This window comes from Embiotoca jacksoni, unplaced genomic scaffold (assembly GCF_022577435.1).
Source record: "Embiotoca jacksoni isolate LCO1_2020_lvr unplaced genomic scaffold, fEmbJac1.0.p SCAF_5, whole genome shotgun sequence".
Taxonomy (NCBI): domain Eukaryota; kingdom Metazoa; phylum Chordata; class Actinopteri; family Embiotocidae; genus Embiotoca; species Embiotoca jacksoni.
Genome location: NW_027185403.1, coordinates 1,687,642 through 1,713,792, shown reverse-complemented (window position 1 = coordinate 1,713,792; position 26,151 = coordinate 1,687,642). Strand labels below are relative to the sequence as shown.

At 42.9% G+C, this 26,151-nt stretch overlaps 1 protein-coding gene across 1 annotated transcript; it reads right to left on the bottom strand.

Moving 5' to 3' along the window:
• Window positions 1-1,671: 1,671 nt before the first annotated feature.
• gpm6aa (glycoprotein M6Aa) lies at window positions 1,672-22,693 on the bottom strand. Its single transcript, XM_069171915.1, has 7 exons — window positions 22,254-22,693; window positions 10,322-10,514; window positions 9,052-9,208; window positions 7,688-7,841; window positions 6,376-6,452; window positions 4,900-4,965; window positions 1,672-3,909 (listed from the first exon to the last, which is right to left on the bottom strand). Exons 1-7 carry the CDS (start codon window positions 22,288-22,290, stop codon window positions 3,757-3,759), a joined length of 837 nt encoding a protein of 278 aa, XP_069028016.1. The 5' UTR covers window positions 22,291-22,693; the 3' UTR covers window positions 1,672-3,756.
• Window positions 22,694-26,151: the final 3,458 nt, after the last annotated feature.

Genomic DNA, 26,151 nt, shown 5'->3' with positions numbered 1-26,151 from the left:
TTTTTTTTTTTTTTTTTTTTTTTTTTTAAGTGCACACTTTATATAGCCAGGACAACCTGGCCTCTTTAGTTATATACCAGGAGATGTAGTTTGTCCAATTAGATCCAGCCTGTTTCCAAAATAGGACAACTACAGATTTTTTATTTTTTTTCCCCTCTCTAATTCTGATGCAAGCCCCTGTGAGTCCCAAGAAATTCCTGAAATGTAAATGTATTATTGAGCTCAAGGCCATATTCAAGATGTGTGAGGGAGCTCTGTCTGGCACCAGGGTGCAAAATATAATCTTGGAAATGATTTATTACCTGACTCGGTGGATCAGTGGCTTCGGGTAGGGGGCCAAACTAAACCTGCCTACCGATGACAGGCCCACAGAAGCGTAAAATCTTTCATATATTCTGCACAGTATTTGCTACTGGACCTTTTTTTTTGTTTGAAAGACCGACTTCAATTTCAATGTATGCTGTCGTAATACATGAGGATTTTCTTGTTATTTGTTAATATACCTATTGCCAATTACAGCAAAAGTTGTCCACAGGTAAAGCTTAAATGTACATGCAAAGTAAAAGCGGTTCAACCTTACTCAATCTTCATCTTGATGTCAATCAATCAATTTATTTACAGTGCAAAATCCCCACGCAACATAACATGGTCCCACTCCACCTTACAATTACGAACAATACAAAGACCAGAACATACAGTATGTATGTTCGAGTAAAAAAATTCGATTAAGAAGTTGTTCAAATTAAAAAGACAACTGCATTAATACATCAGTGTTAAAGAACTGCTAAAATTACATGCAATTATGGTATTAAATGTATGTAGACCAAAAAAGAAAGTAGAGGACAGGTGCTCGCAACCCACTGCCCCATTGCCATAATTTATATTTTATCTTAAATTAATGTTGAAACTTTGCAAATACTATGGCATTTGACATCCATTTTCATTTGTTTTTGTTTTGCTTTTTTTTTTGTTGATTTTTAGAACTTGTTTATTTACATCATAATCGAAGTCAACTATTCAATGACATTCTTAATTAGTAAACAACATTTTATAGAATTTATTGAATTGATTTTTGACTTAAATTGGTGTTCGAAGGACAGAGCTAGAATGAATATTACCTCGTGGACATAAAAATGTAAAATAAGGGAGTGTTATGTCAAGATAAGTGTTAATATAAGAATTACAATTGGACTTGTATTGGTCCTTATGCTTTTATTATACATTACCAATTTGGAACCTCCTCTCTAAACAGTTGTTAAATAGTGTATTATAATAATGTACCTAATATTACCTATACCTAATATTGATAATGGGCTGTTGTACTTAATAATCTCATTAATGTAGTTATTATAACGGATTAAAGCAAACATATTGTACCCTGATGTGTTTACACACTTATTATATCAATTTCTGGCTCACAGGTGTTTTTATAAGATGGAAGGGAGACATCTAGTGGTATGATGTAGTTACTGATAGTTACATTTCCTTACTTAAAAAAAAAAAAGAAATGGCAGTCCTTCTTTCTATAATCAGTAGAATTCACCTACCAGTTTGGTTCATCACATCATATGGTAACTTCTTCAATTCCTATAAAAGCAGCATCAGGATTATTTGACATAAAAAAAAAAAAAGAAAAAAAAAAAAGGAAATGGAGGAAAGAGACCTCTGGTATTTATTAACAAGTTCACAAGTGATTTTTATTTATGCAAGCAAATTTGATCATACAGGTCAAATAAGCCACTTTAAGCTGTTGGCACATGAATGTACAAAACAGATTTGATTTAAAGCCTGCTACTAAGCATCCGTAGTGAAAGTACAAAAGACTAATACGAGGAGAAAGCTGAGAGCATTTTTTTTTTTTCTTTTTTCGATCATTACAGAGTAAGCAATGTTGGTACAAGTATTAGCATTAAGACATGGTTGAAAGCTCATCACAAACTAAATGGACACAACTCAAAGACTACAGTCTCTAATATCAGTAGCATAACGCGGTAAGCATGGGAGATTCAGTACTGCACATATAAACAAAGGGTTGATCCAGCAAGACAGTCAAAAGTGTAAAAAATAAAAGAAGTGAAATAAAGTAACTTTTGAGTCAATAAGACTATATTAATGCATGTCCATGCCACGAAAAACATCTAAATTCACAGTCTTTACTAACAGTACAGTTATCCAACTTGGAGTTGAACACCAATGCGCTTACATCTAGAGAGAGAGAGAGAGAGAGAGAGAGAGAGAGAGAGAGAGAGAGAGAGAGAGAGAGCACAGAAATGGTCAAATAAGTGCATGAAACTAGCTCTGAGAAATACTGACAAAAAAAAACAAACAAAAAAATTCATTTGCCAAGCAATGAACTGACAGGCTGCCTCTGTAGTCGTATGGCATCGGGAATGTGTAGGCAATATGAACAACATTACTGTGACACACACTTTTCTCACATCTGATAATGCCACCAAGGAATGCCAACACAAAACCGACTTCTTTTCGGTCAGGCCTTCTTTTCGGTCAGGACGGATCGATGCAGGTTTGGGACTGATTTCCTCTTATTCTCGCGTGAATTGTCCTTAAATGTCAGTGCTTAACATATAGGTATGCTTTGATATATCGGTATATACAGTGCAGAGTTCTGCAAAAAAAACCAGGAGTTTAGTATTTATAAAGTTCAACTTTTATGAAATTAAAAAAGGGATTATGAGTTTGCATGTGCTTCAGTGGCTTGTGATTCAAAGACAATGGAATAATTCAAAGTCCTAAAATACATTTTTAAAGGGAAAGATTATCATAAAATAACCCACAATTTATCTTTAATTGTCCAATCCCATCTCTGAAATCTATCAAAGTCTGTGTTTCCTGTCTAACAGGCTTGGCACATCTAGCTAAATATTGGTTTTTAATCTGATTTGGTATTCATCATATTCAAATAGAAAAACAGATTGAATCGCTTTCACGTTAAAGTGGTTCTAATCCCTGGGAATACTGGTATGGCAAAGGCTCATGATGCTTCATAGTTTGTGTTGTGAGATTTAAAATATTTTCAAAACTAACCACCCACTCACATACAGTACATAAGTTCTTGACACATGAAATTTCCCAGACACACGACATGAGAAATGTGCTTGAAAACCCTTCGAAGCCCCTGTTGACCCCCTCAGAATCAGCAAAAACAAAATAAATTATGCATGAGAGCAAAATGACACTTAGTATCAAATTAAATGTAACAAAAATAAAACAATTATACACAAATTATATGAAGTAAAAAAAAAAAAAAAAAAAGCAGAAAATACTACTGCTGCTTCTGATTCTACAAACTACACTAAAACTACTAATCAGCACTAAACAACTCTTATTCAAGAATAATACGACTGCCATAATGATAATCATAACACCATCCATGAGAGAGGTAAAGGGGCTTTTTTTTTTTTTTTTTTTTTTTTTTTCATTTTTCTTTTTCATCTGAAATGCTGTTTGTGACTGACGAGGTTTGTGTGACACACGCCCCCCCCCCCCCACGCCCCCACCCCCTCCCAGACCACATTGTCATATGACGCACCAGTGACATCAGCAGTGGCGAGGACCCTATGGCGCCACTCCCACCCCCCACCACCACCACCACCACCACCACCCCCCCTCGGGAGGGGATGGTTAGAGAGAGACAGATAGAAACTAGGAAGAGAGGGAGGGGGTTGGGGTTGGGGTTTTGGGGCGGGGGGGGGACCGGAGAGGCCGGAGTGGCAGGGCCAGGCCTCCCGCTGGGCTTTATGTGTAGGCGTTGAGACGTTCCTTGGAGCGAGTGGAGTGGATGTCGTGGAGCTCCTGCTCCTCCTTCGACTTGATGTCCTCGTACTTCTGCATCCGGCAGGCGTCCTTCACGTAGGCCCAGTTGGCAGACAGGACCATCAAGTAGTGGATCTGTGGGACGATAATATAAAAAAAAGCCCATGAAAGTCACGTGGCCGTGAAACCACGGCATGGAAATGGGCTTTTTATCATGTACACGCTGCTATTGATTTGTCAGTTTTATTAGTCCCATGATGTTGTTTATAACGCAGTGAAGTTTGTGTGGACCGAGCCTTTAAAATTACAAACGACGTTTCTTCGAAGATCCGGCAGGTGGCAGCATAACGCCAAGCGCCGGTCTTCGGCTTGCGTTGCCATGGCAGCAAAGGTTATAAATGAACGTATTGTGTTTTAATGACTGAGGTTGTAGCACAGTGTCTCTTTTCACAAGGGCTGACATTTTTAATAGCCGCACTGCTCCTCGGCCGCGATATATACGCAGAAAGAACAAGGAGGCAACTGAGAAAGAAAAAAAAAAATGCACAACGTGCACAATTTGCACCATCATCTCTTGACTCGCAAACCCACCACTCTCTGTTTTCTCAGAAAATGGCTCCTCGCAAATTACCGAGTGATGTTTGCAACAATCTCCTCGCCTTTCTTCTCCCTGTTTCCATGACAACGGCATGACATTGCCTGGCGCCTCCGAAAGAGGGAGGGAGACAAAACCCTGTCTTCTTCACTGCGCCAAAAAAAAAAAAAAAAAAAAGCCCTCTCTCCTATCTCCGGCTATTCTCTCACACAACCAAATGCACCTAGTTCCCCCACACGTACAGTATTTATTCTCGTTTGCGAAAAAAAATAATAAAAAAAATAATAATAATAATCTTACTGCTGCAGATTCTTTCCTTTCCTTTTTTTTTTTTTTTCAAACAAGCTTTTTTTTTTTTCTTTTTTTTTTTTGATGGAGGAAATGGGACACTGCATTATTTTATTTTTTTTAATTTATTAATTTATTTTATTTATTATTTATTTTTTTATTATTATTATTTTTTTTTTTTTAACATTTCAAAATGTTTAGTTTGAAGAGGCTCTGAGGTGTCCATCGGGTGATGGGCTCACCATAGCGATGACGGCAGCTCCTGCTCCAGCGAGGGCGCAGATGAACAGGTGGAACGTCATGTCCAGCTGCATCAAAACAAATCACAGCACATATTAGTCTGCAGGAATCACTGCACATCTTTAACAATCACAAAAAACAACAACCCGGAAATACAGAGTAAACACTTAGTACACTCTATTTTATATATATATATATATATATATATATGGAAATGATTAGGAACAGCTATAATTAGCAGTTAATTTAATATCTGTGAAACAAGTGTCAATTATTTGCTGTCATTCACGTTCAAAAATACTGTTGATGTCTCGGTTTGGAGTCGGAGGTTCTTTGTCAAACTTTTCCAAATATTAGAAGAAAGAATTGGAATAAAACTTCACTGCTGCAAAGTCTTGACGCACCGAAGGCGAATCTTTTCTCTTTGCACTTAATTTGCACGTCGATAAAAACTTTTTTTTCCCAACTTTTGTTTTCTTAAGTACTTTCACACAATGTGAGTATTACGTGCCAAAAAAAAAAAGCAGCGTACAGTTTTCTGGAAAGGAGCTCAATTTTTCTGAGCTTTCGCGCAGCGGACAAAGGCATCGGACTTCGCGTCACAATGACGGTGGCGAACCTGTTGATTATTTTCGTCTCGAGACATCCGGTGTCGTATGAAAAAAAAAAAAAAAAACCTTTTACAAAGACGATGATCTCAAAGACAAAATGTGGGACACCATCAGCAAACAACCAGGCTGTCAGGATAGTGAGAAGTTTACGGAGTTTGACATTGGATGTAGTAGAGTTTGGGAGTAAGCAGGCCGAGATCTTTCATCACTGGACGATGTTGAATCTATATATGTTTTTTTCAGAAGAACGAGCTCGTGCGAATCTGTCCTCGCATACTGCAAATGTCGCAAATTGGCACCGCTGCTGATATGAGAAATAAAACTGACAGTTAAGGAATGTGAGAGATTTGATCTGTTCTTTTTCTATAGGTCCCACTTGTTTATTTTGCCCGCGTGACGCAGAGTCATATTTTAAGGTGCCTTTTCACTTCGGCATGTATTACCGGTCCACGAGACCACTCTACACGCATGTGTTAATGTCAATTACCGCCCTGTGTTTATTCACGCTTGCAAGGTGGCAAGCAAGCAAACGGATCATTTATAGCAATCTGGTGCATCTGTAGGCTTCTGCTGCGTTCATTCGAATAGCTACACCTCGAGAGATGATTCATGTGCTTTGTTCAAGGGCACCTAGGCAAGGATTTCATTCTTGAAATAATGTGTGGGTGTATGTGTATGTGTGTGTGTGTGTGTGTGTGTGTGTGTGTGTGTGTGGTGTATTGATTAAGGATTTGGCTGAAGTTAGAAACCCATCAACAATTCATTTTCAGTCCTCGCAAACATAATACATATCTGTCGTCCGTAGTGAATATTCGCATTGTCTGATACCCCCCCCCCCCAAAAAAAAAAAAAAGACTTTTACCATACCTCATTAGATTCGCACATCTTGTAGAACTTCTCTGATCCAGCACACACAGTTTTGGCCTCATTGATTGGCACGATACCTGAAATAAGTTAGCACATTTATAAAACGTGTGTAAATACAAGTTTGGACTGATATGCAATATTATTATTATTATTATTATTATTATTATTATTATTATTATTGTTACAGACAGAGCACAGAAAACAAAGAAAAGTAGAAAAAAATTGCAACATATCATTGTAATACAGTTTTACTACACGTAGTCACACGGGCGACACACGGGTCTATAATGTCACCGTGACGACACAAACGGTAGTTGACACAGTGGCAGTATTATTGGCTGTCGGTGTCTAATGGACTGAAAGAGGTGGCACTAATTGAAAATTATGAGCCAGGCATGTATGCTGCTGATATGATGGACCTTAATTCTAGCTTAACATATTGTTATTCTGGATCATTAAAGTCATCTGAGAAAGAACCTCTCGGTTGAATGTATTGTAAATTTTAAAACTTGTGTTTTCACAAATTAATTTCCTCATACGCGTAAATTAAGTGTGAAATTTATCAGAGGTGATTCGATTCCTGCAGAGTCTTGAGATGCACTCGGCTATATGCCAAAATCTAATTTTATACACACACCCTGAAAGAGTTGCACTATCCATTCAAGAGATTTTTACCGAAACAAACGGGTGGAAAGATCAACACAAAATTAAAGGTTCCATATTTTACACTTGTTCTGTGTTTGATTTGCAGTCTTCACATCCATAAGAATTTTCATTTGTGTAGTTTTAAATATCAAAAACCACCGCAGTGTAGTGTTACATCTCCTCGTAAAGCTTGTCTGTTTTATGTGCGTGTCTTTAAGGCGCATTGATATCGATGACCCTCTGATTGGCTGTCTCTTTTCTGAGTGACGTACGTCGAGACCAATCGCAGGTTTTCTTTGGTTTTGTAGCTCTGCGATGAAACGACCGCTCAGTGTTTTTCTTCCACGTAAAAGGTTGGACAGTGGCTCGTGTTGTGACGTCACAAACTTACAGAAGTCCCAACGGCGCAGTTGCTGAGTACACGCTGTTGCGGATTTCTCTGTGGACCGAGCGTTTTTACACTTATATTACAGTTTTTGATATAGAACCTAGACCTGCTTTATAGTTAAACATGAAATGGGAATCTAAGTTTAAACAACACTTGACCTTTTTAAAGAAGCATTTTAGGTAGCCTAGGCATAGATGTGAGCAGACTGTTCAGCTGCCACAGAGATCTGAGCAGCAGGCAAAACAGATGGATGAAGAAATGGAGACTATCCATCCTCACCATACTGGCGTGGGTCCAGGCAGAGTGTTGCCCCCTCCAGCACAGTCGTATTTTGGCAAATATTCCAGATGTTGAAATATATGAAGACTGGGAGGGAGGTAAAAGCGGTCACTCCGAGCCAAGCCAGCATGAAGATGTATGTCAGCATGATGAACTGAAAGAAGAACAGAGGACAGCAGATCATTTAGGCAGCGTGTCAGATAACAGTTTTAAAGCAACGTGTGTAAGATTAAATTTGAGGATTACAAATTAGATTCATGTTTTCTGTATCCTGGCGCAGCTCTAGTTCTTTTTTTTGTTTTTTTTTGTTCCAGGGCATTGTGGAAGGACACAATTGTCTTGAAAAAATGCGATCTGACTGGTATGAACCTGTTAACCTGTGAACCTTCAGGTTACATGGTGCTCCATAGCCCCGCCAACCCCCTCCCCATTCCTGCCAACTACTCTTATTTTGTTTTTGAACCTTTCCTTGACCACACATACCAAAACATATCTTGTTTCCTTTTTTTTTTTTTCCCCTGTGGAGTTTTCACATTTTCATAGCAATTAAATCCCAGAGATCATCATGTCAGGATTGGTGCAGGCTATGCGATATGAGAGAGCTCCTAATTATTTTATTTTTGTTGATAGGATTATTTCAACTGACCATTTTTTTGCAGAGCAGTTCAGTTGTGACATAAATTGCCATTAAGATTTTACTCTTTATGATAATCTACATAAACAGACGCAATTTAACAAATTTAACCCTTCCCCATTTTCACAAGAAAGCAATGCCACGTAGGTAAATGACATTTCTTTTCCTTTTTGATTTTAGGCATTGTTCTTGCTCTGGCTTTAATTCCTCAATATTTGCAATGTTTGTCTCTTTTTTTTTTTTTTTTTTTTATCTAGTTCTAACACCTTAAACACTATTACACTGCCACCCCCACTGCTGGCTGACTGGTGCGTCTTCAGAGAGACAACCGTCGCCTGAACAGGGTTTCAAGACTATAATCGCGGTAAAAAGTAAACTTCTGAGCGATTGGCAAGTGGAACCGAGCTAGTATTTTGCCCTGCTTCCTTTCAAATTCCAACAAAGAAAGTAGAGCTTGATACAGCCTGAGACCTGCTCAAAAGTCCACTACTGAAACCCTCGCCCACTCAACCTTCAAGGGGAACTCCATGGAAAATGACCTGACATTTAGACTGTGATTACCAAGTGACTCCTGAAAAATGCAGCAGCAGGGGACGCTGGTAGACGGTAGGAGATATGAAAATTCTCCCAGACAGGTCGATATAACCAAACCAAAGTCTAAGCGGCAATTTAGTGTTCATATGGAGTAAATAGGGGGGGGGGGGGGGGGGGGGGGGGGGGTGACCCCTACCCAAGCGCTGACACAGCGTCCGCAGGTGGTGATCTTGAAATCTCCGTACAGGTCTTTAATGGCTCCGCTGGTGAAGAATCCCTCCACCATCAGCAGGATGCCGTAGACGAAGAAAGCCGAAGCAATGCCGTAGATCACATACTTGATAATGTCAATCCTGGAGAATGAATAGAAATCCACTGAAAAACACCCACAACAACAGGAAGTTTCACTTTGTTCTTGAAATATTTTCAAGCCTTTAAGGTGAGGTAGGAATGCAAAAAAAAAATAACCACACAGGAAAAAGATATGTTATCGTGGGTCAAGTTAAGTTATTCTTTAACGTTGCAAGCGATAATAATTAATGTGGTGTGCAATTAAAAAGTTCCAAGACTGTTTCTGTTGCGCACGGTGATGCACATGAAGCACGGGCAGTGAAGCCATAAGTAAATGCTCCAAGTTACGTCACTTGATCAACATCAGCACCTTTGCTGAATGTGCGGTTGGGACCGCTGGTACCTGCGCATTTGTAATTTTACCATGGACCTGAAACTTCAACGGAGAGCGCACATAAATTTTTGTTTCAATGTCTGGAAATGGGCAATGGAGACTTCTTTAAATGCCTCAGAAAGCCTACGGCAACGACGGCATTCGCATTTCGAGGGGCAGAGCATCGCTATCCGAGACCAAAGGAGAAATATCAGGTCAGGAGTGCAACCAAGAGCATGCTAATGGTTTTCTTTGACATTTGTGGAGTTGTGTAACGTGAATTCGCCCCTTAAGGCTAGACCGTCAACGCGGAGTTCTTCTGTGACGTTCTGTGGCATTTGGAGGGAAAACGACCTGAACTGAGGCCCAATGGCACTTGTGTTCTTCGAGTTTCTCGCCCACAACAACATCATTCTTGCTCTTCTCCTCACCTACTTGCCGGATTCGGCTCCCCGTAACTTCCTTTTTGTTCCCCCGAAATAAGGTTCAAGCTGAAGGGGCGCCGTTTTTGACACTGTGGAGTCACAGATGGTGTTTGACACGCTTACAAAACAGGGTTTCCAGGTGGTGTTCCAAACGTGGCGGGGTTGCTTGGCGCGGTACATCACTGCACAAGGAGACTAATTTAAAGGTGGCCAGATTTACATCAGGTACGGTTTTCGGTTGTTAATAGACGCTCTCGGAACCTTTTGATTGCACCTTCTATTAAGTTTTTTTTTTTTTTCCCCTCATAAAAGGTTTACGAGTGTTTTCTTGAACAACTAATCCACTCTTAAAGCCAGTCTGAACCTTTCCTACTCACATGGTGAAGACATCCAGTGCATCCACAGGGCTCCTCACCACCTCAAAGTAGTTCTGGAGGATGGTGACGGTGCCGGACAGGGCTTCGTGTCCGCAGCCGCAGAACAGGGCCACGCCCGCGTACAGCAAGATGGTGGCTATGAGGGATGGGTATGGAATTCCACCCAGGCATTTGATGCAGCACTCAAGGCATCCTGAAGGCACAAAAGACATCAATACAACAGTCAACACAGACGGTGAAACTTCTCAAAGTAAAATCGAGCGGACATTTCTGTTTTGGCATGCGATGACATGAGAGAAAGACAGGATTCTCTCGACTTTGCTGAATTTTAAATTATTCAGCTAAACGTTGCCTCTGGGCAAATGCATTTGCATGCATGCTCTACACTGTACTTCCATTAACTTTTTTTGAGAACCTCCAACATTCAAACCACAGCTGGGAGGGAGGGTGGGGGGGGGCAGGTTCGCACGCATGGTGGAACAAAATACAACAACTTGAGTATGCTGGACTGCAGCACTGTTCCCCTTGATAAATGGGCGACTGACTTCTTTATTAAGTGTCAGAGTACCCAAACTCATAAAGGGGGGAGGGGGATATTTAATGTCCACTTCCACTTCCACTTCCTCCATGCAGTTATGTGGCATCACATTCTCCCCGTAGCTTGGATTCATGCGCTGTATTTGTTCTGTCAGTTTGTTCAGCCCTACAGAGGATGCTGACATTTATGTTCAGCCTGAAAAAAAAAACTCAGCCTGAGCTTTACATAGTGATCCTGACCTTTAACCCCATTCCTCTTTGCCCAGCTTCCTGTCCCAAGGGGCCCTTAAGGTGACTAATCACTGCTTGGCTTCCAAACTGCAATACCCTGTTGCGCAGATTGCCCACAGAGCAGCTGAGTCTGTAAATATAAGTGTATGCGAGTGTGTCTGTATGAATTGCTTAGATTTATAAGTCTGCATCTTTTTGTGTGTGTGTGTGTGTGTGTGTGTGTGTGTGTGTGTGTGTGTGTGTGTGTGTGTGTGTGTGTGTGTGTTTTGTTGGACCACTGAGTTAGTAATTTCTCAGAGTAACAACGACAAGAAATGGAGTTTATTTCCTTTGTTAGCGCAGAACAAATCCAGTCTTGCAAATCACTGCAGTATACAGCCCACACAAGACAGCAAGCAGCCTGTTCTTAATCAGTTGGTGAATCCTCATCTGAAGGTGTAATAAAATGGAGTTGCGTTCTATTTCAGCGCTCATAAAAAAAAAAAAAAAAAGTTCCTTATGATCAGTTACAAGATAATCATGATTAAATGCATCTGCGCCGTCGCTGTTGTCCTCATTCAGAAAAGAGACTCCGTGACTCTTCGGTTCGTTTTCATTGTCGGTTGTAGAGCTGATAAAAAAGATTTCGGGTTGTTTCCACCTCCATTCTTTCATGGTTATCTCGTTGCTTTCGCTCGTGTTACAGAGCAGGACTCAGAGCAACGTCCCTCCTCCTCCTCCTCTTCCTCTTCCTCCCCCCCCCCCCTCTGCTCCTCAACTCCCTGCTTCTGACTCTGATCCAGACCTGAGCTGAATACCAAGTAGCTGGTCCGCCTGCTGGGCTGCGCCGAGCTCTCAGACGCTTGGTGCAGCTCCGACCCTCGCCCAGGCTTGCCTAGATTATCTGCATCCTCGCTGATGTAATCCAGTGCTGTTTTATTTTCTAACCTCTATTGTACAGTAAAAAAAAAAAAAAAAAAAAAAAGTGAGAATGTACACTGTTTCCCAATAACCTGTGCGGCTTTTGGCACTTCGATCGACCCGTGTCGGCTACAGTTATGAAAAAGAAGAAAAAAAAAAAAGAAAAAAATCGATGACTCAGTTGAAATAGATAAGAGCTTGGCTTTTCATGCTTGTCGATGTGCTGCTGTCGCCTGATTTTAGCCTCTGTTTGCTCTCCAGTCTATGATTTAAAGAGGTGGTACGTGACTGAACTGAACGGATTCCAGATTACGCAGGATTTCACTCTTCACTGTCAAACTCGAGAGATTCCCCCCTCCATTGAAATCGAGCGGTGGGACTTTGAGGTCGTCTGTCTGCAACGTTCCTTCAACACCACTTCCTTGGTATTTCCCCCCCCCCCCCCCCGAACACCCCCCACGGGCGCACCTGAGAGGAAACATCGAATTCAGGAAACACCTCACCTTTGGTGCCTTTTAGGCGATCAGGTACTCGCGGTGCCACCTGACAACCTCTCCCAGGTGGTTTTCACGCCAATTCACACCTCAGTCCATGTGAATCTTGACAACCTGCCGTCGGTTTAAATGGCTTGGACTCCGTATCTGCCACTAAAACTGACGCTGCCTCTGACATAAGAGGTAAAACAACTGAAATTCTACTATTTTTTTTTTTTTTTTTTTTTTTTAAATGGATTGTGCAGTTTTTTTCCGTCACAAGTTAAAACGGAAAGAACAATCTCCCTATTAAGAAGATTTATGTCAGACAAGGCATTGCGATGTTCTCTTATCATCAATTGTGATGTCTCCACTTACCCTCAACTTGAGTCCTCTGCCAAGTTTTTTTTTTTCCCCCTCCATTTTTCTGTTAGGGCTCCCATGGAAAGGATGTGAATTGAGTGCTTTTAATCAAAGGTCGATTTATATACATTGCATGCAATTAAGATCATGGCTTAGGCGCATAAATAACTGCCTTTCCTCATAATGCAATATCTGCTGCAGATACAAAGTATTTTCACCTGTTGAAGCTATGATGTTTTGGATATTAGAATCGACTGTTGTTTTTACCACAGGATGTGTTGTTGTTTTTTTGCCACTTATGCATGGACGTTTTTCCAGTGAAAGGGCAGGGCTCTGACATAAAACTGCAGCTTAGTCAGCAAAAACAAAGAAGAAAGAAGCAGGCGCAAGTTTTGCTGGACTGCGAGGCGACACCAGACAAGGTGCTGCATTGGCCAATAAACTCCATGCGAGCACTATTTTCTGGTTACTTTGCAATATGAACTTCCTGTTTTTACTGTTCACCTTTCCGCGAAGAAAAAAAAAAAAAAAAAAAAAAAGGTATAATAAATGCTACGAGATCATTTTTTTTTTTTTTTTTTAGAAGATCATAAACCATTGTCTTTGTGTTTTGATGTCATGGAATTGTTGCTTAAACAGGACTTCTTAGATGGTATTATTCACCTACTCAACTCCACCGCCACCAAAATTCAGCTCTCCTTTTGTTTTTGTTTTGAATGCCCTCCAAGACAGAAAGTGATTCTGTCACAGTCTATTCCCTCAGACTCATTATCTCGAGTTGCCTTATCGTCTCAGGACGCAGGCAGTGACAGGATTTATTGATGCGGTGGTGTTTGCTGAGGAGATAAAAGTGAGAGAGAGAGAGAGAGAGAGAGAGAGAGAGAGAGCGAGCGAGAGAGGCCGGTCACGTTTATCCTCCGTGCTCTGGGTCAGTGTGCCTGTTTAAGCCAGTCGTCGAAAGTACACACCGAAAAAAGACAAACATTTAGAGCACTTTCACACTTCAGAAAAAAAAAAACGAAAAAAAAAAACACAATTCATCCTTGTACGCTTAACCAAGAACTTCCGGAAGCCACCCGAGGTTAAAGCTGTTATCTTTTTTTTGAATATCTTGTTTGAGCGAATTCCTGCCGTCTTTTCTTTTACCCCCCCCCCCCACCCCCCCCGCTGAGACGCGCTGGTGCGTTTTGGTGCCGTAGCTGCGTGGAGCCGCCGCTTAACACGCAGCGAGACGAGCGCCGGTATAAATGATTCATGCCGTGGCCTCAATCAAGGTTTATTACCGTTGCATTATTTACATTTCTGCACACAGATTAAAAACCAGCCGCAGTCGAACTCTCGCCGCTCGTCGTTTTACATTTTACCCGTCATGCAACGGCGCCGATCGAATCAACATTTAAGGTGTCGTATCTACTTCAGATAACAGAGCTGTCCACTTGTTTGCATTATTACCGTACGTGAGCTACAAAAAAAAAAAAAAAATAAAAAAAAAAAAACTACGTCTACGTGACTTGACTGAAAGGAAGTGTTGTTTCCATGGAAACCGCTGGAGATGAAGTTACCGGGTCGGATGAGAGTATTAGTGAGTGTCTGTAACAAGAGTGATGTTTTATTTGATTGTCTGCTCTTCATTTTGCGGAAGGGAATCTCCCAGTAATGAGTGGCGTGTTGAAGGGACAGATTAAGTGAACACGTCAGATGCAGATGACTAATTTACAGTAGGATTTTTATCAGAGCACCATTGAGAGCTTACAGTAACATCTTCTCTTCATTTGGCCGTTCCTGTCCGTCACCCGGCGTTTCTTCAGCAACAGCAACTGATTAGCTCCGATTTCTTTCCGTATTCCTGATATGATATCGCTGCATTCAGCCAAACGTCCTCTGATGCCTGCACACGCTCTCGTTCCCTCTCTGCAACTCTTCATTGATCTTAACTGACTTCAAGATTGAGCCGGTGAAAGATGGCGAGTGGTGGTTGGTTGGTGGTTGGTTGGCGGCGTTGCGCTGCCTCTGAGAGCTTCCGGATACTTGATCCATAATTTAGAAGTGGCACGTTGCAGCGGCGCACGAGCCGCTCGCATTCATGATTCATGCTTTCTGCTTAGGCCGACGTTACCTGCGATGAAAATAAAAGATCCTGCGCTTGATGAAAGGCTTGCAGGTATGTATGAATTGATCTTGCGTGGTGTCGTGCCACTCGTCGTTTGAAGTGCTAACTGACAGTCAAGTCGGGGATGTATTCCGAACCGAGCTGTTTTTAAATGGACCCGGTAGCAGCAGTGACAAAGGATTTCTATGTTCATATAGGTCAAACAGGAGGTGCTTTGGAGCTGCTTTGGTATTTGGATGTTGTGAGTTGTCGTTTTTTTGGGCAGAATTTGTCCACTTAAATTGATATTTCTTTACTTTATCACAATCTGGAAGCCATCCCGAAGCATTGGTGGGTTTTTGGAGCTTAAAAATCTTTCTTTCAAAAAAAAAATAATTAAATAACGCACACTTACATGTTAATGACGGTGCACAGTATGTCGCCCCGACAGGGAGGAAAACATGAAGGGATTTTCTTCCCGCTGATCGTTAATTCAATAAACTTCACTCACCAAAATTGAAAATCTGGCAACGCAAGGATTAATTTGATTCAATTTTGAACAAAGAGACATGGGATTTCAGAAGATTGGGGTTTTAAATATTTTATCCTGCACACAACAAAGCATGTCTTAAAAAAAAAAAAAAAATAGTGAAGCCTACGTGACCCCAAACACCGCGGTCCAATCAACAGAAGGCGTCTCCCCTAATACAAAGAGAAAGATTGACCCCCCTCCTCACGGCCCCCTCCCACCTCCCCACTTCTCCTCCATCTGTCAGTGTCATATCCGACAGGCAAAAGGGACACACATGGACGGACACACACGCACACGCACACGCACACGCACACACACACACACACACACACACACACACACTTTGATTCTCAGAGAGCGAGTCAACTGTTCACATGAGGGATGAGTTTATCTTTAAATAATGCTCAGAGCTAAATGACGTCCTTCAAAGACAACATGGTTCTCGGGGACAGATGGGGTCAGTTTATGATTGATTAGATCTCCTATTTACTGCGCTAATTAGTTACATCGTGATTATTTACATTTAAAAATTACAGTATTAGATTGTGAATCAACTATTTTCAATATGATGAAATTCCTCAGTTGCCTAATGCAAAGATTTCATCTGTTTTTTTCCCCACCTAGACTGCAATAGGTCCAATCCTTCTCAATTTGTTCGCCAGATTTTTAGATCAACACGATATGAAATTGACTCGGACATATTTAAAAGTGAAAAAAGATCACCAACTTAAGATTTGCTTGAATTAATTACAATTGTATTTCACTTACTGACACGTTTATTAAACTGTAAGCATCATTTTTCCAATGTTAATTCTTCAGTGCACCTCAATTCAAATGCGATTGTAACTGTCAGCATCGCTAATTACGCTGCTAAATGTAGAAAGCCACGTTGAAGGAAAAACTTCGTCGCCTCACAGTATTTGTTGAAGCCTTAACTGAGCGCTTAATTACGTATTTGTGACAAAAGACAAATGAGCAAAATCACCTTAATCCTTTTTTCCACAATCATTTGGGTAAATACGTCGGAACAAAATGAAACAGGAAGGCAATATTTACACTTGTATCATATGGGCTGTAAACACCTGCCTTCCCAGGAGAACAATAATCTGCTTTATCTATTTTCGACAGATTGGAGTTTATGTCCAAAAAGAAAGAAAAAAAAATCGTCCCTTTAAAGTTAGGAACACACTGACGTCAAAAGCCAATAGAGCTACCTGATACTTCCCTTCTTGTCCTTCCAATTCTTCATCTTTAAATATAGATGACTTTCTGATATTAAAGACATTTTATCCTCCTCCTATTCAAAATACAGAAGCCCCAGCGTCAGCCGAATAAGTCGTGAAAATAATATTGGCCACATTTCAAACACTTTCTTTTTCGAGATGATTCTGGCTCGTGATGATTGTCTTTGTTGGTGCATCCCCAATTAAAATGGATCAATTCTTTTTGAAGTCATATAATGAACATGAGGCTTTGCTTCTGCTGCGGCTTTAGCCTCGGAGAAAATAAATGCGATGCGGTATTGGAGGAGGAAAAATTAAACAAAATTCATTAAAGAAGACGGAAAAAGAGGAGGATAATCTAATTTTATGTCTGGGCGCGCGTTGACTTCGCTCGCACAGCGAGATATCCAATAAGACCGTCATTTTAGTGCACACAGCTAACAGTTATTAGTTCCTTGTTAGCGGAGGAGGTTTTGCAATGAGGGTGGGGGTGGCAGTGAGCCCGGCCAGAGAGAGAGAGAGGGGGAGGGAGGGAGGGAGGGGAGAGAGGGGGGGGGGGGGATCTCAGTGGGGGGGATGGTGAGTCTGTGTCAGTCTGAGGGTAAAGGGCTCATATGTGTCTTCTTTCCTTGTTCCTTTTAATGCAACCCCCCCATCCTCCTTTGCCTTCCCCTGTAGAGAGCAGGTTTTTTTCAGCTCCTGCATGCATGCAAACCCCCCCCCCCCCCTCCCAACTCCACTCAACCCCCTCCCCTCCACACGTCTCCTCTGCGCATGTTTAATCAACCAGTATGGTTGCCATGTCAACCGCAGCGCAAAAAACGCAGCGCAAAAAAATCTGAGAATAGACCGGGGGTACTTCGAAGCCGTGACCCACTTACTGTACGTCAACAAATTCAGTGGGACAATAGTGAATGAGAGACATTATACACACACACACACACACACACACGCGCACACACACACACACACACACACACACAGAGCGCCTCCGGGCCAAAAAACCAAAAACCAAAAAAAGGACGTTACAGGGCCAGGTCCGAAAGCTCATCCGCTGATTTCCTCTCTTTTCCTTTTATCGCAGAGAAAGTGACTGCAGAGGACGGACTTGTCTTTTGTCTCTGCCACTATCACTCCAGGAACTGAGGGTGCAAGTGCACGGAAACTCGGCAGAAACGACGACGGGGGGGGGGGGGGGGGGGATGTTTTGCTTTCCATTTCTGGAATTGAACCGTGTAGGTAATTCCTTCTTCCAGGGTGATGTGAGCTGACATGTTTTGATCGCCAACACCAGCCAGCGGCAGCCGAACACCAAAGAATGAACGATTGGAGTCACAGTTCCCAAACAATAGATCGTAACCGTAGCCTGTCTTATGCAATTGCACGTGACAGCCACCGGGGCAGTTGCCCTTTAATTTTTTTTAATTGATTACAGTTTCCAAATACACTTTGAATACACTGGGAAAAAAAACAACAACAAAATATTGAATTTGACTTAATAACTTACTTGAAACATAGTTAAATATAGTTCATTCTCTCTCGCTTTGAAATGAGGCTGAACAATTACGAAACTCTCCAGAGGCTTCGCCATTGTAAAACACTTTCAACATATTAATAGGTATGAAAATGATGGTCTACGTGTTAGAAAAATAACCAAACCCGCTTCCATGTCGAACGACAGCATCGTGTTACGATTCTAAAAAGTCTTTATTGTCATTATATTTTGATCACCTGTTAACCCATATCTAAAAAGCTATACTGAGGACTCGTTCCTCTGAGAACAATCATAAAAAAAAAACAAAAAAACAACAACCTTCAGATGTTCTCCACTAATAGCCTGAACGAATGTCAGAGGAACAATTGGTGGAACTCCCTCGACTTCTTCCGGGCCGGGGGGCAGGTTAGGATGCAGAACAATGAGGATGAAGGGAGGGGAGGCGTAGAAACAGAAAGGTTAGATGCTGTAGCACGACCGGAGCGGGACCAGAGCACCGACGCTGTGCTCGGAGTTGAGGCGACGATGGTCACCGGAGCGGCGCCCGGGCCGCCGCTGCACGCAAACTCGATTTCAGACCTCGCTAATTCAACCCCCTCGGGGTTTGCGGCTCTTTAAGGGTCAAATAGCCAACGCCGCCGGGTGCTCTCGGACATCGAATGACGACTCAAACATGTCTTTTTGCGTTTGCAAAACAACAACAAAAAAAATCAATGGAGATGCTCAACGTGTGATCCACATGCCAAGCCGGTCGCCCGATCGAACCCATCAAACAGAAGGACGAGCGGGGTTCCTCGCAGAGAGGATTCTTGGCTCGGAGAAGCGCTAACAGGTGTGCCTTTCTACCGTTTTTTTTTTTTTTTTTTTTCCCCCGTTGGGGGGGCGACGGTTAACAACACCCGAGCGCCAGCTATCTCGAGACTTAAACCGCATTTCATCTCCGCGTTCGCGCGAGCGGAAAACCCCGCTCGTTGGACCGTCGGGCTCCCCGTGGCCGACGGGCCGGCCGCGGTACGCTGAGTGCGCTCCTGCATTTGGGCCCGCAGCGCTGAAGTGAGCGGAGGGGGGGTGGCGGGGGGGCCCAACCCGGTGCATCCGACTCATGATCCGGCGATTTGAAGACAGAAGGGGGGGGGGGGGGGGCGTTGGCGTGCTTGCGAGCGCACTCGGCGACGCCCGAAGCGCGTCTTTACTTGCGACGTGTCCGTGCGCGTGGACGACGTCGGCGATCCGCAAAGCGACCCCCTCGAAATTGAACGGCGGCGTAAATTTCATACGGCCGGTAGACGATGGGGAGAACCGGAAATCTCCAAACGGAGTTATCGACTTAAAAACAGTCGCGTCGTGGAACTTCTTTTTTTTTTTAAATTTTTTTTATTTACAATTTGTGGATTTCAATTCTTCTGTATTGATCGTCACCCTGTTTATTATCAGGTGGGACTGTAGAGGTGGGGCAGCGGCTCGGCGGTTGCAGCTTTATATATATATCTATATATATATATATAGATATATATATACTGTACTGTATATACTGTGCATTTTATATTTTATATTTTTACTGCTGTTTTACTGCTATTTTATTGCTTTCTATTATTCTATTATTATCTATTGGTTCCTGTATGCTGCTGTAGCAAAAAAAAATTTCCCCTCGGGGATTAATAAAGTAATAAAGTAACTACCTAACCTAACCTAACCTAACCTTTAGCCTGAAAATGAGCGGTGATTCTTACACCCGATTACAGGATTTTACAGAAAGATAGGCGCGAAATCGAAGTGAGACGGAACAAAACCCGACGGGGGGGGGGGTGGACTGTAACGTCCGCCGTGCCTCATCGGAGCAGTCCTTCCAATCATCTCCAGTAGAGGAGCTGTCAGAGTTTATTTAATAAAAATAATAAAAAAAGAAGATGCACCAGGCCTTGCTCGTATATCTATATTAATTAGATTGTGTCACACTTGATCAAAGCAGTGAATCTCCCCAAAAAAACTGGGAAGCTGTTGTTTTTTTTTTCAATCTACTGATGTCACAAAATACTCAACCCTCCAAACCTAACAGCATTTTGTTGGAGCGGTGGGTCGTATTGTTGTTGTTGTTGTTTTTGTGGTTAAATAACAATATGATTTTGCCAGTTTAACCTTTCGAGTCTGACTAGTATCTCAACTTTTAGGGTGACCCGGGTCAAAAACTTTGAACCGATTCCATCTTCGCTCGCCGGTTAAGTTTTTTTTTGTTTTTTTTTAGCACATCCCACAATGATAAACCATCCCGACAAACACCTCTCCGTATACATCCGCATCTCGTCGTTATTATGTCCATATTCGAAAACAAAAAAAGCACATAGGATGCCCGACACACATAACCCATATATACACATAAATATATATATATAAATAGTGTTTGTGTATATTTACAGTGTGCATCTAAAGCTGGGAATATTTTATCCCGACTCGATTTTCACCTGCTTGAGTTAGGAGCTCCTAGCTCTACATTCAAACCGTCAAAGTTTTAAACAGGAGACGCGGAAAAACAATTACGTCATCTGCAAAACAAACAAACAAACAAACAAACAAAACAAACAAAACAAAACAAAAATCTCCTGTATCTTTGAAACCGCTTGTGATGACCAACTGCGACTGCATTATAAAACAAAATGAACCCGCAGCTCTGGCTTTTCTGTGATTTGATTTTTTTTTTTTTAGACGTTCATAAAAATAGCGAACCAATTATCCAAATGTGGACTCGCGAGGGGCGCGCAACGTGCACGTGCACGTGCACGAGGCCCGCGGCTGACGAGATTTGCTTTCTAACCGGAGGCGCCCGTGTACATGCGTGGTCGTGGCCACCAAGAGGTTTTGTCTCTCTCTCTCTCTCTCTCTCACAGTAAACTATTCCCGTGTTGGTGAAATGTCATCAAACAGGAGTGGGTGAGAAAAGGGAGAGTGGGTAATGACTACAGTTGGCCAGTGCCATGGCAACCGTTTCAGCTCGCGTGTGTGCGTGTGCGTGTGTGCGTGCGTGCGTGCGTGCGCCTTGTGGGGTAGAGGTGGTTCGTAAAGGGAGGAGACGCAGCAGGGGAGGAAAACACAAACATGTGTGAAGCCATGTCAGTCACACGAAGTGCGACCGAGAGGGAGGGAGGGAAGGAGGGAGGGAAGGAGGGAGAAACAAAAGGTGTCTCCTGCTCCCTAACAGCATCCTTGACCACCTTTTGTTCACGTGCAGGGTTTCTTTATGAATAATGCTGCAGTCCATTTAGAAACAAAAACAAAACAAAACAAAAAAATACACCCCTTTGCTTTCAGAGGGTCCCAAACCATCTACCGAATCGCTCATGCAGAGATGAACCAAAATAAATAAATACATAAATAAATAAAGTGGTGGGGGGGGGGGGTATGAATTGCAATTCTACTTTTTGCACAAAGCAAACACTGACCCCTCTTAAATGAACGGGAGTTTTTTTTTTTGTTTTTTTTTGGGGGGGGGGGGGGGGGGGGGGGGGGGGGCAAAACAAAACCTGCTCCTGCATCAAATCCACAATGAAATGTCGCAAAGCCCCTGCTGCTGCTGCTGCTGCTGCTGCTGCAAAACACAACGTCTGGCCGTCCGGGACACAAAGGAGCAGAACCTGAGCGCTGACGGATCAATCGAGTGTCGGATCGGATCTCGGTTTCGGATCTCCACGCTTCGCGTTTTCTGTCTCGCTCAGCCGTCACGACAAGCATTGAAAGCCTTCTCCTCAGCAAACAAAGGCGGCGGTCCTGCCCCCTTTTCGCCGGAGCGGGGGTTCACACCCCTCCGACAAACCCAAAACAGCTCCACACACACACACACACACACATACACGGACGTGCACTTTTCAGCGGAGTGCTGATACTCAATGGACAAAGGAATTACCCCCAAAACAGCTGCTCTCTTATTCAGGCAGGGAATGGCCAACATTTTGTGCGATTGTTTTTTTTTTTTTTTTTTTTTTTTCCTGCCTCAGACGCCGCTGAGACAAAAAGCACATGTCAAATTTACTTTGAACACATCCAGCCAAAAAAAAAAAAAAAAAAAACCCCAAACATGCTGACAAATACTTTCCTTACCTTTCTGGGTCTGCCCCTCATCCATGTCTTCTTCCATTCTGCTAACAATGTTGTTGTTGTTGTTGTTTATTTTAGAGCAACTAGCGATATGAAACAAAACAAAACAAAAAAAGGGCCTGTTCTGGTTGCAGGTTAAAAAAAAAAAAAAAAAAAAAGTATTTTAGGAGTAATCCGCAAAGGACCTTCCTCTTTCTTTCTTTCTTTCTTTCTTTCTTTCTCCCTCTCTCGCCTCACTTTCTCCACTCTCTCTGGATGCTGAGCGCTCAGATTGCCTGTCAGCTGTGGTTTCTGTCAAGTGTCTTGTGCTGTGCGAAGGATCACTGACTCTTTGTGGTACTGTCCATTGCGAGCTGCCGTGGCAAAGTGCTGAAAACCTCCTCGGTCCCTGCTGGAGAAGGAGGAGGGGAAGGGGTGGTGGTGGTGGTGGTGGGGAGGAGAGAGAGAGAGAGTGGGGGGGGGGGGGTGGTGGTGGTGCTGGATGGAGCCGAGGGTGGTCTCTACGGTAGGCAGGAAAGCGCATGTGTGATAAAGAGGAGGGGGGAGGGAGGAGGAGGGAGGCGGAGGGGAGTGTGGGGGTGTATGCAGTTGAAGAAGGCAGGTGTGTGTGTGTGTGTGTGTGTGTGTGTGTGTGTGTGTGTGTGTGTGTGTGTAAAATGTGGAATTAAAAAGCACTTGAAAGCAGGCCGAGCCGGAGTCTGGACCTCTTCAGGGTGTCGCGTCGACAGCCGCGCTGCCGACTGTGGGTCACCGTTCCCGGCCGCGCCCACCCCGAACACCCCTCTGGCTCTCAGACGGAATGGTTTAAGCCCGTTATATCCTCCCCCACCCACCCCCCCCCCACCCCCCCACCTCCGGGCTCCACTGCATTAACTCAACCTCCTCGAATAAGGGAGGGAGGAGGACTGGGGGGGGGGGGGGGGGGTTTAGGGGGGGGGGGGCATCTGATTTTCGAAATGGGATTCTCCTAATCGTATTAGTCATACAGATTCAATTACAATCACCAAGAAGGTGTCATTGGATTCCTTTTTTTTTTTTTTTTTAATGTAAGCGCACACAGCAGCGTGTGGAGACAGACACGGCGAGAGGCGAGTTGTTTTCCACCTCTGGTGAGTCTTAAGATTCAAAATTGAAGGATTACCTGATGAGTTGATGTTTTCCAACTTGTCCCACAAATTACATTTCGGGACACGTTCTGTCGTCCGTCGGTAAACTGAATGTCTGAATAGACAAATATGTCTACCATCTCCAATTATTACATGAAGTACTTTTGAGCAATCTTAGGCACATAAAGTTCTATCTTTTCCTCACGTGTCTCCAAGGTTTGTTTTTTTGTTTGTTTTTTTTAAAAAGAACTTGCAAAACAACAGACGGCTAATTCACAATATGGAACGTGGCGTCTATAAGGAGCGGAGAAGGAGGCAAGTGAAGAGTGCTGAGGAAGTAAACAAACGGACTTCGATTGAAAATAGTGTTGTTTCAAAATGTCTTTTTTTTTTTTTTTATTCATCTTTAATTACTTAATTGAACATATTCAATTAATAATTCAATTAGCCTGCTGTTGCTCATCGTCCTACCTTAAACGGTCCAGCCTCTCCCGTGTCCACCGAGCACCTCTCCGTAGTTTCATTTAGCCGTTCCAGCGGGACGGCTCGCCGGACGGTGATGTCAGCGGGGACGGTCCACCGCCTTGGTCCGAACTGAAAAACCGAAACTATCACACCGGCGTTAAACCAACCGGCATCGACCCGCCGTGCGACGCGACGCCGTGGCGCTGGGAGTCACCGAGCTGCGAACAACCAACGACGACAAACGACCGGAGCAGAGTTTGTCGAGTAAATTTAAAAGACACGAGGGGACTCAAGAACTTCGACTGCGTCCCACCTGCCGACCAATCGCCGCAGACGTCGTAGTTTAATTCGTCAAACACGACGTCGCGCGTAGCAACGGCGTCGAACGCGCTTTCTCCGAGCTCAGGAGTTATCTCAGGTCTTTATAAATAAAAAAAAAATAAATAAAAAAAAAAAGCACGTCTTGGGTTTGTTTGTAGATCTTCAGGGGGGGAAACTTTTAGTTTGAAACTTTAAGACTCAGGATGAGATCATTTCTGAACTACAGTCCCAGCTTCGCTCACTCCTGACTCCGCTCGGCCGTTGTCGTCGACAACGGCCGAAGTTTTCCGACTCGTGTGTTATTTGTTCAAATAGATTGTATTTGGTCCTAATTTAAATAACATGAAGATCTGACACGTTTTTTTTTTTTTTTTTTTTTTTTTAAAGACAATTTACGACCATTTAATAAAACTCCAAATGCGCGCGAGCGTTCAAACGTTGCCAAGTGTTAGTTACTCCACCGTGCTGCGGGTTTACTGTCGAGCTGTCGACGCAGAAACGAGCAGACGCCGAGCGGTTCGTTTGACCCGAAGCACGTATTCCCTTTCGCGCGTCGTATTGTCGCTCTGACGTGTTTTCCTGCTGCTATTTTCCTTTCTGTAATGAGTCTGGTTGCTTTCACCGTGCAGCCTTTAAGCCCCGCCGTTATCCTCTTAGTGGCTTGGCGAAGTCAGGTTGCAGATCGTTTGTTTATTTTTCACTTGACAATCACCATCTATTACCAAACAGGATAAAAAAAAAAAAAAAAAAACGAAGGCTGAATTGCGTTCCAACCGCACGAATAACGTTTTAATATTTAAAAGCTATTGTTTGCATATATTGCTATACGTTTTTTTTTTGTTTTTTTTTAAATACAAATTTGCACTTAATGAGCTTTTTTTGTCTCCTGAGGTTGTGAAAATGAACAACTCGAGCCAGCAGCTTAATAAATAATAATAAATAGAAACAGTTTTATTTGCTGATAATGAATACATGCAAATACAGTAAATAGTAGAATCTGACATGCGCGTGACTCTTCACACACACACACACACACACACACACACACACACACACACACACACAAAGTGCCGCACCCTTGGCCTGGATAACATGACCACACACTAGCTTACCGTAGCTTTGTTAATAGGGGTGAGAGATTTGCTGTGGGTGAAATGGGGAGGGTGGGGGGGGGCTTTTTTTTATTATTTGTTTTTTTTCTCAGGGAATCCTTAGCTTAGAAAGCTTCACAATATCCCCCTGGCTAGTCATGCTCCTGTCTGTGCTTCCAACAAGGCGTCAACCCCCCCCCCCCCCCACTCCCCTCCAACCTCCAACCTCCTTCTCCTCCCGCAGCATCCCTCCACCGCTACAGATTCCTTCACACTGGCTGATAGGAAATAAATCAGCAGATGGCGGGACACTTTCTTAGGGCATTTCAGACACTGTTGGTCTCTGACATCATTTGTCCGGCATCTTCCATTTTCACCAAAGGTGTTGACGTGCGTCAATACGAAAAGGTGCGCGTTGATCGACTTACGTAACGTGATCGGATGGTTTTTTTTAATGCAGCTTGAAATCCCGCAGTCACTGTCTGTGCTTATATGACCGACAGAAGGAGCCAGAGAACCTCACGGTAAGCTTATTAATGTGTCCTGGACGCTCTCCAGTATGGGCTTGCTAGTTGCCATGGCAACCGGGACTTAGATATTGTTCCGTAGGAGAGGCGTGTTGATGCACAATGAATATGCATCATATATCACCCCTGTAAAACCCGGCCCGTGCTTTTTTTTAGTTAAGCAGCTTATTTCCCTTCTTATTTATTAGCGTTTACAATGTGATTTATTTTGTATTATAAAAACGATAAAGACCCAATCGCAAGAGGCATTTATAGGATGTCATTTGCCGCTGATGCTATTGTCACCAGTTTCTGTAGAAATGCATCTGAATGCGAAGCACGACACCAAGAAAAAAAAAAAAAAGAAATCCAAATTTCGACGCCGGCCACCGAGCCGTCTGCGGGAATCAAC